The sequence below is a fragment of the Gouania willdenowi genome, chromosome 5 (genome assembly GCF_900634775.1).
Source record: "Gouania willdenowi chromosome 5, fGouWil2.1, whole genome shotgun sequence".
In the NCBI taxonomy this organism is placed as follows: Eukaryota; Metazoa; Chordata; class Actinopteri; order Blenniiformes; family Gobiesocidae; genus Gouania; species Gouania willdenowi.
Window position 1 is genome coordinate 998,136 of NC_041048.1, and position 12,705 is coordinate 1,010,840.

At 39.9% G+C, this 12,705-nt stretch overlaps 1 protein-coding gene across 1 annotated transcript; it reads left to right on the top strand.

The window, feature by feature from the left end:
* Positions 1 to 3,931: 3,931 nt before the first annotated feature.
* Positions 3,932 to 7,199, top strand: LOC114462886 (odorant receptor 131-2-like). Its single transcript, XM_028445972.1, has 2 exons — positions 3,932 to 4,036; positions 6,438 to 7,199. The coding sequence occupies exons 1-2, from the start codon at positions 4,007 to 4,009 to the stop codon at positions 7,197 to 7,199; spliced, it is 792 nt and encodes a 263-aa protein (XP_028301773.1). The 5' UTR covers positions 3,932 to 4,006.
* The last annotated feature ends 5,506 nt before the right edge of the window (positions 7,200 to 12,705 follow it).

The following is a 12,705-nucleotide window of genomic DNA, read 5'->3' on the forward strand; positions in this document are numbered from 1 at the left end:
CAGTGGATTGGTCTGGTCCTCCAAAGTCTGAAAATGTGGCCCGGTGGCCAAACGCACACTTCTTAGAAATAGTAAAAAACCTAGTGAAAAGAGGCCGAGGAAGGATCCTCATGGCCAGGGTAGAGTCTGAAGTGGTTCTGATAGAGTTTTCACTGGAAAATATGATATTTCTTGTTCTCTGTTTGTTCAATACATTTGAAAATATGATATTTGTCAGAATTATTTCACCTTTGTTCAAAATGGGAAACAAAATAGTTTGAGAAGCACTGATTAAACATTCACAATCCCAGATCAGCTGTTCTCTCTCTCTCTCTGTGTGTGTGTGTGTGTGTGTGTGTGTGTGTGTGTGTGCGTGTGTGCGTGTGTGTGTGTGTGTGTGTGTTGATAAAGCTCGTTGGCTGAGCTGAGGTGTGTCACTGCCGACCTGGACGAGGGTGAGTTCAGCGAGAATAGAAGCTGATGTAGGAGCCGTTTGGGTGGTGTGTGTTTCTATGTGTGTGTTTCAATGTGAGTGTGTGTCTATGTGTGTGTGTTTCTATGTGTGTCTGTGTCTATGTGTGTGTGTTTCTATGTGTGTCTGTGTCTATGTGTGTGTGTTTCTATGTGTGTCTGTGTCTATGTGTGTGTGTTTCTATGTGTGTGTTCTCCTCAGCTCTGGCTGCAGTATGACTTCCTCGATGAGTCTCAGAGGAAACCTGACTTCAGTGACTCAGGTTTGGATTAATAATAAAAATATATTTTATTCACATCGTTAGGACAAATATATAAATATAGTGTCACAGTTTACACACACATGCACACAAAGAAAATCTAAAATATTTAGAAACTTTATTCCGTGTGTTAATAAAGAAACTTGTTTAATTATTATTTTGTCTTTAGATATTTTAACTTGTTTTGCTGCATTTTAGTATTATCATTTTGATTTTTTTTGTGTGATTTTTAAAATAAAAAAATTCAAGATTTGTTGTCATATAATAATATAAATTAATAATTTAATTTAGTATTTTTATTGGTATGTACAACTCTGTCTTTCTTTTCATATTTTGTGCTCATCATTCTGTTTTCACATTATTTTACTTTATTTAATTATTTTTCTTCAATTTGCCACATTGAGTCCATATATTGTTGTTTTTATTTTATTACTTTTATTGCTACTTTTGAGAAATGTATTGCAATTTATTAGATCTGTTTTAGTGTTATGGATAAATATTTTAAATATACAATATATTTATATATATTTGAGCTTTTCTCTTGTTGTATATTAGTCTGTGCAATTATATAGTTACATAGTTTATTATATTTATTGGGATGTATAAAACTTGTTTACATTTCAATAATGTTGTTAAAATGTAGTCATTTCATCTTTTGTTGTTGTATTCTAGTACATTTTGCTATATTTCATAGTTTTTATTGCAGTAATTTACTATTTTATTGTTTATTTTAGTCATTTTGTGTTTTTTGCTGCATCTTACTATTTTGATTTTATTTTTTGTTGTATTTTTAAAATCTCTATTTTTGAAAATTTGTTGACTATATAATAATATTATTTAATATTTTTATTGGTTTATCATGCAAATTATTCTTTACTTTTCATATTTTGTGCTCGTCATTCTGTTTACTTTATTTAATTATTTTTTCTTGTTGAATGGTTTTTTTCCATTGCACCCCACATTGAGTCTGCAAATTATTGTTTTTATTTTATTTCTTTAATTGCTACATTTGAGGAATTAATCTATTTTTTATTAGATCTGCATTAGCATTATGTTATATAATATTTTCATATGAGCATTTTTTGTTATATTTGAGCTTTTCTCTTGTTGTATATTAGTCTGTATATTTTATATAGAGTTACGTAGTTTATTATATTTATTGGGATGTATATAACTTGTTTACATTTCAGTATTCTTGTTAAAATTGAGTCTTTGCAGTAGTATTTACAGTTCTATTTCATAGTTTTTATTGCCATAATATTGTATTTTATTATTTATTTTAGTCTTTTTATAGCAACACTTTAGGCACTTTATTGCAGTTTTAATGTGGTTTACTGGTTTACTCACTCACTTTAGAGGTTACTTTTTAACTTCCGCTCTCTCTCTATGGTTGTCATTTATCGTACGTCCAGATCTGAGTGTATGACGTGCGTTCGAGCAAATTCACCGAGCTTCAGTATTTACCAATCACGTTATCACAGAAAACACTTTTTTGGTTTTCCTCTCACAGAATACTGTATAATCCGCTAATAAATTCTGGGTTCGTACATGCTCACACAGGACTGAGGCCTATATAAACTATCTCTGTTGTGTAGTTGTTCTCAGTGCACACAGGGGGGCAGACGTCACTTGCTCTGTAGCTAATCCTTCACAGAGCGTTTAAATGAGCTTCTTAATTAACAGTTTTCACATGTTCAAAAAGCACATCTTTGTTTTGCTCCACCTCAGATGTGAGGATGCTGATTTTCATCTTGGAAAAGCTTTGAAACTTGAGGGCGGAGCACAACGATTGAATTCAGCCACCAAATTTATCAACACACATTGGTATGCTGGGATTGGACAGATACCAATGTTTGATAAATCACACGTTGATCCTGTCCTACGACCAAATATGAACCCGTTTTCACACAAGGTCATGGGCGGCGCTAGGCAGGGGCTAGGGGGCGCTGAAGTGACCCCTAAGATACCCATAGCACCCCCTAAGCACCCCCCAAAAATCTGTGGTTTATTTAGATTTCTTAATGTTAGACTAACATAATTTACCCATCATTTGAAAAAGAATAAATACATAAATAAAACAAATTTGTAGACTAAAAACATAAATCCAACACAAGATGATTCGGCCGATGAGCGCAGCACGCATTGAACTTTTGACCTTACTTCGCTCTAGGCTACTTCCTCATGTTAGCCAAAAACACAAATGTGTTATTAGCAAAGGGGAACAACATGGATCGTTTCTAGCCCCTAAACGGGCACGAGTGGAATCAGAGACTCAATTAAAAACTGCACAAGATGAGTGTGATGCATCTAATGCAGGTAAGGGTGTGCGTTCTGACAATATTAGATCATTAAGGATTAAAACATGATGACGATCTGCCAAATCATGGAGATTGTAGAACCGTCTGTAGTGCACATTTTATCCCTCATGGTGCTGTGTCTGTTCCATATGTCTGTGTGACACACACAGCACATCCAAAGCTTTTTTTCTTTGCCAAATCACACCATTTATTAGTCATGCTGACAGCACAGAAGTCAGTTTATATCACCTATCGCTATTTTGAGGAAAAATATTGAGATATGAATATTGGTCCATATTACCCAGGCCTAATGTAACCAAAACGTTTTATCTTTTTTTTAAATTATTTTAATTATTAACATGAGTGTGTTACCTCAAAAACAAATGGAAATCACTAGACTGATATGCTGCCTTGATATGTAGCTAATGCTAATGCTAATGCTACACTACTTTAGTTAAACAAAGTAAAAAGACTGATTAAAATAACTTGTCAGCCTCTTTGTTTGATGTTAATTGTACTAGGAACAAGTCTATTAAATTGCTTACATAATTTTTTTTAAATGTTTGAAAATGACCCTAAACTTGTGTCTGTTGCTTGCTGCGTGTGTGTGAAATTATACATTCATACGGAGGTGTGTTTACTTAGGTAGGCTTGTGAATGTATATGAGATAGCCTTAAGTTTACTACAGAATGTTGTGGAATGGGTAACTGTGCACATGTGTGTGTCGCGGCAGTAGAAATTAAACTGGTAACTGGCATGGAGAACCCTTAATCTCAGAGCACCCTCGCCAAAAAGTTGAGCAACCCCATATCACCTGCAAAAGAAAATGTCAGGAGCCGCCCCTGCACAAGGTTGATGAGGACACATACGTGTGCTTTACTACAACACGTCACCTTTCTGCGTTTCAGATCCCTCCAGTCAGAGACACCTTGACTGCGGCGCTGGTGAAGAACCTGGTGGTAGTTCTGTTGTGGCTCATCTTCACTTTCATCAACAGCATGCTGATCTTCACATTCTTCAAACAGCAGGTGATCTCAGACACACACAGGAACGCAGTCTGATGTAATCTGATTACCCCTCCCTCACTGTCTGAAAACCCATCCAAACTTGTAACCTACTACAATAACACACTCTCCACCTGTCTTAATGAACTGGCACCCATAAAAACCAAAATAGTCTCTTTTACCCATTCAGCGCCCTGGTTCACTCCTGAACTCCATAAAATGAAATCCTGAAAACGCCGGCTTGAGAGACTATATAGAAAAACTGGTTTAACTGTCCATCTTTAAATGTACACTGAACACATCCAGCAATACAAAGACACCCTCAACACTGCCTGATCCAACTTCTACTCCAATCTCATACACACTGGCTCCAAAAACCCTAAAACTCTTTTTTGCACAATCAACAACCTCCCAAAACCCAGTGATAATCAGCATCCTTCACGGTCTCCAAATGCAACTCACTCCTTGCTTACTTCTCGTCACCTTCCCAAGCCTCTCTTTCAGTTCACCCATCTCTCTTCAAGCGAATTCTTAAAAATTCTTTCTGGCAATAAAACTCCTACCTGCTCCTTGGACCCTGTTCCCTCTGGTTTCATTAGAAGTAGCTTCCCCATCATTTCCCCTCTGATTTCCAGAATCATTATCTTATCACTCTCCACTGGTTCTGTTCCTCAGTCTCTCAAGCTGGCCGCTATCACCCACCCCTTCTTAAAAAACCTGGTCTCGATCCAGACAATCTTGCTAACTTCTGGCCCATCCAATCTAAAATCCTGGAACGCGTTGTAGCCAGCCAGCTAAAATCCTACCTCAACTCCAACAGTCTTTTCAAACCCTTCCATTCTGGATTCCGATCCCAACATAGTACAGAAACAGCCCTACTGAAAGTCACCAACGATCTCCTGCTCTCCTCTGACTCTGGCCATCTCAATATACTCATCCTCCTCAACCTCAGTGCAGCCTTTGACACCATCAATCATTCCATTCTCATCTCCCACCTGAAAACCTTGCTCAACATCATTGGCTCTGCTTTCGCCTGGCTCCAGTCCTACCTCACCACCCGACAACAGTTCATCCGGATCAATAACTGCTCCTCCATTACTGCTCCCCTGTCTCAAGGCGTCCCCCAAGGTTTGGTGCTTGGTCCTCTCCTCTTCATCCTCTATCTTCTCCCCCTTGGCTCCATCATCCATCGTCCATTTCCACTGCTACGCAGACGACATTCAGTTATACATCTCCACTAAATCCATCACTTCCACCACCCTCTCCACCCTCACCCACTGCCTATCAGAAATAAAAGTCTGGATGAAACACAATCTCCTTAAACTCAACTCCAAAAAATCTGACATCATCATTATTGGCCCCCAAAACATCATAAACTCCTCTCAGAATTTCTCCCTTCATCTTGACCAGACCACTCTATTACCATCCTCTCTCATCCGTAACCTTGGCATTCTCTTTGACCAAACACTCTCATTCCAACAGCACATAAATCACATAACCCGGCCTTTCTTTCATCTAAAAAACATTGCACGTCTTCGCCCGTCCCTTTCCTTTTCTGCCACCATACCTCATCTCGCTCCCTCCGCTCCTCCGTCGCCAACCTCCTGTACCCTCCCTCCAGGACCAGGTGCCAAACCTGGGGAGACAGAGCTTTTTCTATTGCCGCCCCCACCCTCTGTAACTCACTCCCTCAAAATCTCAGAGACTGCACGGACCTTCTCTCCTTCAAAAAACACCTCAAAACCCACTTATTTCGGACTGCTTTTAATGTATAGCCATTTTATCTTGTAGTCTACCTATTGTTTACATTGTGTTTTTACTTAAGGCTATGCCTCTGAATTATTGTTTATCCCTGTAAAGAGTCTTTGAACACTGTAAAAGCACTATACAAATAAAATGTATTATTATTATTATTATTATTAGTTGTCAGAAGATGAGAAGGACTTTGGTAAAGAAGAAGAAACAATCAACACGTCAAGATTTAGTTTCCCAAACCCAGTTGGAGAACCTGAGGAGGTCTAACAAAGGTCCCAAAATCACAAACATCTGAACATTCACTGAAAGTTCCAACCTGGACTTTATCAAGACAAAGCAGAAGTGCATTGTCAGCATTAATGTGATGATGTGTCCATGTTTTACAAGACATGTCGTACCATGTGCACAAACGGAACATGGCATCAGGACGAGAAAAGAACTGTCTTCAACATTCACCCTGTGCGCTCACGCCCCCTGTCAGTGCATGAAACATCCAACACGTGAACCCTGGGCTGGTTTTAAACAACCAAACCTCAGGACAGTGATGCCCTGCTCCCACGCTCCCCAGACATTCAAGATATCTAGATGGTTCAATAGGAGCACGCCCAGCAGAGACGTTTGAACCAAAAACTGAATCTGACTCCTTCCTTCTCTTGTTTTCTCCGTACAGACCTTCTACGAGGATCCGCGATACATCCTCTTCATCCACATGGTGATCAACGACGGCCTCATGCTGACCACCACCGTCCTGCTCTTTGTCCTCAGCTACACCGTATACAGGCTCAACGTGTCATTTTGCAGCTTACTCATCCTGATGGCCGTCTTCACAACCAGGAACACTCCCATCAACCTGGCCGGCATGGCCATCGAGCGTTACATCGCCGTCTGCAAACCGCTACGCTACTCCCAGATCTGCACAGTGCGGAGGACCTACACGGTCATCGGCGGGATTTGGTTTGTCACTGTGACTCCGGCCATAGTAGACCTGTTTGAGTTGCTGGCCACAGAGCCACTGAGCTTCTTCTACGAGTCCCTGGTCTGCAACAGCATGAACTTGTTTAAAAAACCAATCATGCAACAAAAAAAGCTGACCTTTGATGTTATCTATTTCTCCTTGGTGTTCCTCGTCCTGGTCTTCACCTACCTCAAGGTCCTCTTTGCAGCCAAGGCCGTGTCCACTGATGTGTCTGCTCAGAAAGCCAGGAACACCATCCTCCTCCACGGGCTCCAGCTGGCCATGTGCATGCTATCCTACGTCTTCCCGAGCATTCCGTTCATCCATCTACATGCTAGGTTTTTCACTTACCTGATCGTCTACATCCTACCACGCTTCCTGAGCCCCATCATCTATGGCATCAGGGACCAGAAGTTCAGGAAGTATCTGAAGATGTACCTGCTGATTGGAAGGTGTCGTAAGAAGGTGCAGCCTTAGCCCAAAGATTACCAAAAAGTCTCACATCTGGACATCAAGATGATGAAAATTATTAATACTATGGACGCATCAACGCTGTGGAGGCAATAACTCCTGATCCTCCCATCATGACTAGAGATGTACTGTAAAATCACCAGTTTTTAACCTCTTACAGGATGAAAAAGATAATCTCCATGTTTCAAAGGTAAGAGTCCTGTGTGATGGTATTACCCTATAACACGCTAATGGACCAATTATGATAATATAATTGAAGAAACTTGGTCTCCTCTGTCGCTTCACGCCTTGCCCAACCACCTCCAGATATTTCAAATTGGTCAGATGTTCTTGTCGCATCGCTTTACAGGGAGACTTCCTTTGATCTTGGCACTTGGTATCTGTCAGGTTTCTTTGGGAGCTTAGATTCACTAGCTCCGTGGGCAATAGATACAACCTTTCAAAGCACACTTTCAGTCCAAGTCAGAGTTTAGTCCCAAAACTCAGAGAGGACAGCTGGTACAAGTCCAAGTCATTTTCCCAGCTGAACTCCATGAAGAAGGCTGCTCTCTGAGAAAACAGTTGCTTATAAGCCTGCATAATGGCATCACTCCTCTCTCCTTTTCTTGTGTGTGTCTGCGCCTCTGGCCGCCACCATCTCTCTGCAGCTGTGGCTTTAGAGTTTATTAAAAAAAAAAAACTTTCTTCATCTTCGGGCTGTTGTCAACTTTTGTCCCAGTTTTTCACTTACTCGGTCATGACTTTAAGTGAATTACATTGTTACGATATATAGCTAAAGCTCACTAGCTCAAAAGCTACATGTCTTATACCCATACTAACTTTATTTATAAAGCACTTTAAAAACTTTACAGTTGGCCAAAGAGCCGTACACAAATGACGAAACAATGGAAAAATTAATATAACATTCCTAACAGAAGATACGTAGTCGGGTAAATACAACAAATACAGCCATAAATAAAAACAAATGCAATTTTAGTTATGCAAACAACAGGAAAACTGAAACCCCATTTCACTTAGTGACTGAAAGCCTGCGAGAAAAGGTGCATTTTCAAAAGTGACTTAAACACAGGCAGAGACTGAGCCTGTCTAATCTCTGGAGGCAACGTGTTACATAGCTTTGGGGCAGCAACAGAAAAAGCACGGTTCCCACAAAGCTTCCTTTTAGTTTTTGGGATTTGACAACACTAGAAATATGTTTGTCAAGTTTAAGATCAGGACCCATTTTCACACCCAGATTTTCTTCTCAAATTGTGACAAAAAGCCCAAATCAACAGGAGCAGTGTGACTGACAACACTGGGGCCAAAAATCATGACTTTTATTTTGGATAAGATTCAGAAAATTCAACAAAATCCAAGATTTCATGTCATATATGCAATCTAAGAGGGGTTTGATTGCCTGTGGGTCATCCTTCTTTAAAGGTAAATAAATCTGACTGTTAACGTAAAAGTGGATCGCAATGCCGTGTTTCCTCAGGATGGACCCTAGAGGGAGCATATAGAGGGAAAACAACAAAGGTCCAAGAATGGATCCTTGTGGTACCCCACATGACAATGGGGATGAGGAGGAAACATATCACCAAGACCAATGCAGAATGATCTCCCAGTCAAATATGACCTGAACCAGTCCAGGGCTGAACCATGAATCCCCACACAGTGCTCTAACAGGTAGAGGAGGATCATATGGTCCACCGTATTGAAGGCGGCTGTCAGGTCAAGCAGCACCAGAACAACAAAATGTCCAGCATCGATTGAGATAAAATGTCATTAAAAACCCATAAATGAGCAGTGTGTGCTGTGAAGACTTTTAAAACCAGGCTAAAATGTTTCTAAAATATCATGTTCCTCTAAAAATTATTTAAATTGAGTAAAAACTATTTTCTCTTGAACTTTTGAGATAAAGGGAGCTTGGAGATAAACCTGAAGTATGACAGGTTTGGAGAATCAAGTACATAATGTGTGTTCATATGCTGTAAAATATGCTGTAAAATATTGCATGCAAAATGGCACTGTAAAAAAAATCAGCGAAACATAGAGGCCGCGAAAGTTAATCTGCATTATAGCGAGAGACTACTGTATTCTAAACACATCGGCTGAGGGACATTTAAAGCAGAGTCAATGGTCCTAAAAAGCACATGATGATTATGGCAATTGTTTGCAACAATATCCAAGAAATACTTTGTTTTTGACTCTTTTACAATTTTTTTGATAATGGTGCCAGCTTTCTTTTAGTAAAGTAGTAACACTTCAAGTTGATCCTTTTTCCATTTACGTTCAGCTCGTCTGCATTCTCGCCTGGCAGCGTGAGTACTCTTATTGAACCAGGGCTCTAGAGTAGGTTTAGACGGACCGAATTTAACTGGAGCTACGGACTCTATAAATAAATTTAAAAAATAAATAAATAAACTGAGAGGCAGTGGAAGGGTTAAGAACATGACAACGGTTTGGCCATTATGCACGGCAATTTAATGTAAAAAATCACAGGCATATGGACAGAGAACAAAGCATCAAGTATGTCAAGATTCTCGACAGACAGACCAAAAGTTAAAACAAGGTCTAGTGTGTGCGCACGCTCCTGCGTAAGGCCAGACACACGCAAACAAGGTTTAAAAAGTCTTTGACTATGGCTTTTCAGGGCAGCAGATGTGAATGTTGAAATCTCCAACAATCAATAGCTTGTCATATTTTGACATTACATCAGCAAGGAAGTCAGGAATGTCATTGATAAAATCCTTTAGGAGGTCAGTAAATGAGTTCACACAGGATGGGAACGGGACGAGACAACTCAAAGACACAAAGTTCATTTGACAAAGACAGCGTTAACTGTTTGCACAAATACATACCTTTTAGATGTTTCCATGCAGGCCTTTACACTTAAAAATCCTAAATTAATATGTTACCAGTCATTGATTATATTCAGTTTTAAAAGCAAACGATAAAGCATAAATTGACCATTTGAACAGTGCTTTTTTGCCACCTTGTCAAATTTAACATTAACCTTTCTCATAGTGGAAAAATACAGCCAGCAGCTGTCAGCAAAAGTGTTGAGTCATCCTCTTAAACTCCATCTAGTGGCGAAGAAGATTACTGATTATCCACTTCCTCCATAGTTTTCCTTGTCCTTACCACACAATGAATTTGTTTGAAGTTATATTGATCTAATCAAAGGATTTCTACTAGTGTAATCACATGAGGAGCACTGACCTCACCACCCTTCTCTGATAGTACCATTGAGTTTTTTGCCAATACTGCCAACACTTTGATACCAACAGATATCTTTAGTAGGCCTGGAACAATAATCAATCAATCGCACAATAAAAAAAGAATGAACTCAATAACTTTGATATATTGGCATGAGCATCATGTTTGTTTCCCTCGTCTCTTGCCTTCCAACAGGCTGGACGACATCGGTCGCAGCACCTGGGCCCATTGTGTCATAGCAAAGAGAATGGAGGGAACCATCTTGTCATTTAGGGTACATTCACACTGATGGATCCTAGAGCAGTTAAAACACTCTAGGTGTACAGCATTATCTGTATATGTTAACCATATGAATTATCTGTATCTGTACTCGGAGTGGGCGGGGCCTAACCCGAAGTGGGTCGAGTTGTCTTAAAATGGGCAGGGCTTTAACCGGTATGTTATTTTAAGCATGCAATTGATATGGGTTGATCAGAAATTGTTATATTTTGATTGGAAAACTATTTACAGGACAGCATCAGCATTGAGCTTCAGATCAATGGTTTTGATCATGATAGAAAACAAACTATTTACAAAACAAGTTTTACAACAATGAATACAACACGTGGTTGTAATTATGAAGTAAAATGTGATGAACGAGAGTTTTCAGACTCAACATAATTGTTTTTTTAACTTTTAATTTTTTTATAATCAGTGATTTTTTTTTTTTATTTCCACACCAAGTGTGTGTGTATAGCTTGAATAATTTGTAATATTTATACTATTACTACCTTTATTTTTTTATGAAATACAGCAGTACAGTAAAAAAAAAGTGGTTAGAGCCAGCTGACCAAAAAAGATGATTTCAAAACCAAATGCCACAACCGTGTCCTGGGAATATTTAGTCTTCAAACTGAGTAAGATGAGCTCATAAAAAGACAAACGTGATAGCAATAAAAACAACTCACTCGCATCCTGTCAAAAACATCACCACCCACCACCTCGAGATGCAGAGCTTTTGTTCTGAAAGTCAACATTTGGTCGACAAAGAAAGTGTAACTACATCAGAATCAGAATCAACTTTATTGATCATGTAATGTTTGTCATACACACGAGGAATTTGACTTGGTGAACTGTGCTCTCTCTAATAATGTAAACATTAAACAATAACAATCAACTAGAAAAGAAATGCCGTCTAACACAGCAGCAAATGTTTGACTGACAGTACGATTTACCAGTGACAAAATACACACAAACAGACCATTTCTAAACTTTATAACAGAGTAAAAGATGACGTATGACATGGTATTTGACTCCACCACCACCACCACAGACGTGTGGTCCAGCTCCAACATGAGCTTCATCTTACATGTTATATAACGTTTAAACACACTGAACAGAATGTGTGATAAAACTGTGCTCACTAAGGGAACACATCTCTAACACCGCAGGGTTTACGTGAATCTATCACTGTGATCACTTTAAATGATGAGTGAAAATGGCTTCCATCACCAGCGCCGTCGTTTCCCCACGTCTCCAAAATGTTGGTGTACCAGGGTCAGCGGTAACGTACCCCAACACATTCTCATATTCACGTTCACTTTTATAAATCACAAAATCTAGTAATATCTATTCAGGGGTACTGGAGGGGAGGGTCCGCCAGATAGTCCAACCTCAGATCCAGGAGGAGCCATGTTCTATACCCTCTGGGGTTATGGGCGTTTTCCCAACCAGTCCACATGTGCTTTGTGGACTTGGAGAAGGCATTTAACCGGGTCCCTCAGGGATTACCTGTGGGGGGTTCTCAGGGAGTATGGAGTATCGGACCCCCTCATATGAGCTGTCTATTACATTTACGACCAGAGTCAGAGCTTGGTCCACATTGCCAGCAGTAAGTCAAACTGGTTTCCAGTGAGGGGTGGACTGGTCCACGGCTGCCCTTTGTAACCGATTTTGTTCAGAACTTTTATGGATAGAGTTTCTAGCCTCAACCAGGGTGTTGAGGGGGTCCGCTTTGGGGGCCTTACGATTGCTGCTTTTTGCAGATGATGTGGTTCTGTTGGCTCCATCAGACCGTGACCTTCAGCTGAGTGTGAAGTGGCTGGGATGAAAACCAGCACCTCCAGATCTGAGTCCATGGTTGGAGCGGGAGGTCAACAGGCAGATTGGTGCGGCATCTACATCGATCCGTCGCAGTGAAGAAGGAGCTGAGCCGAAAGATAAAACTCTAGATTTACCGGTGGATCTTGATTCCTACCCTCACCTATGTTCATGAGCTTTGGGTGATGACCCAAAAAACCAGATTGCGAGTACAAGTGGCTGAAATGAGTTTCCA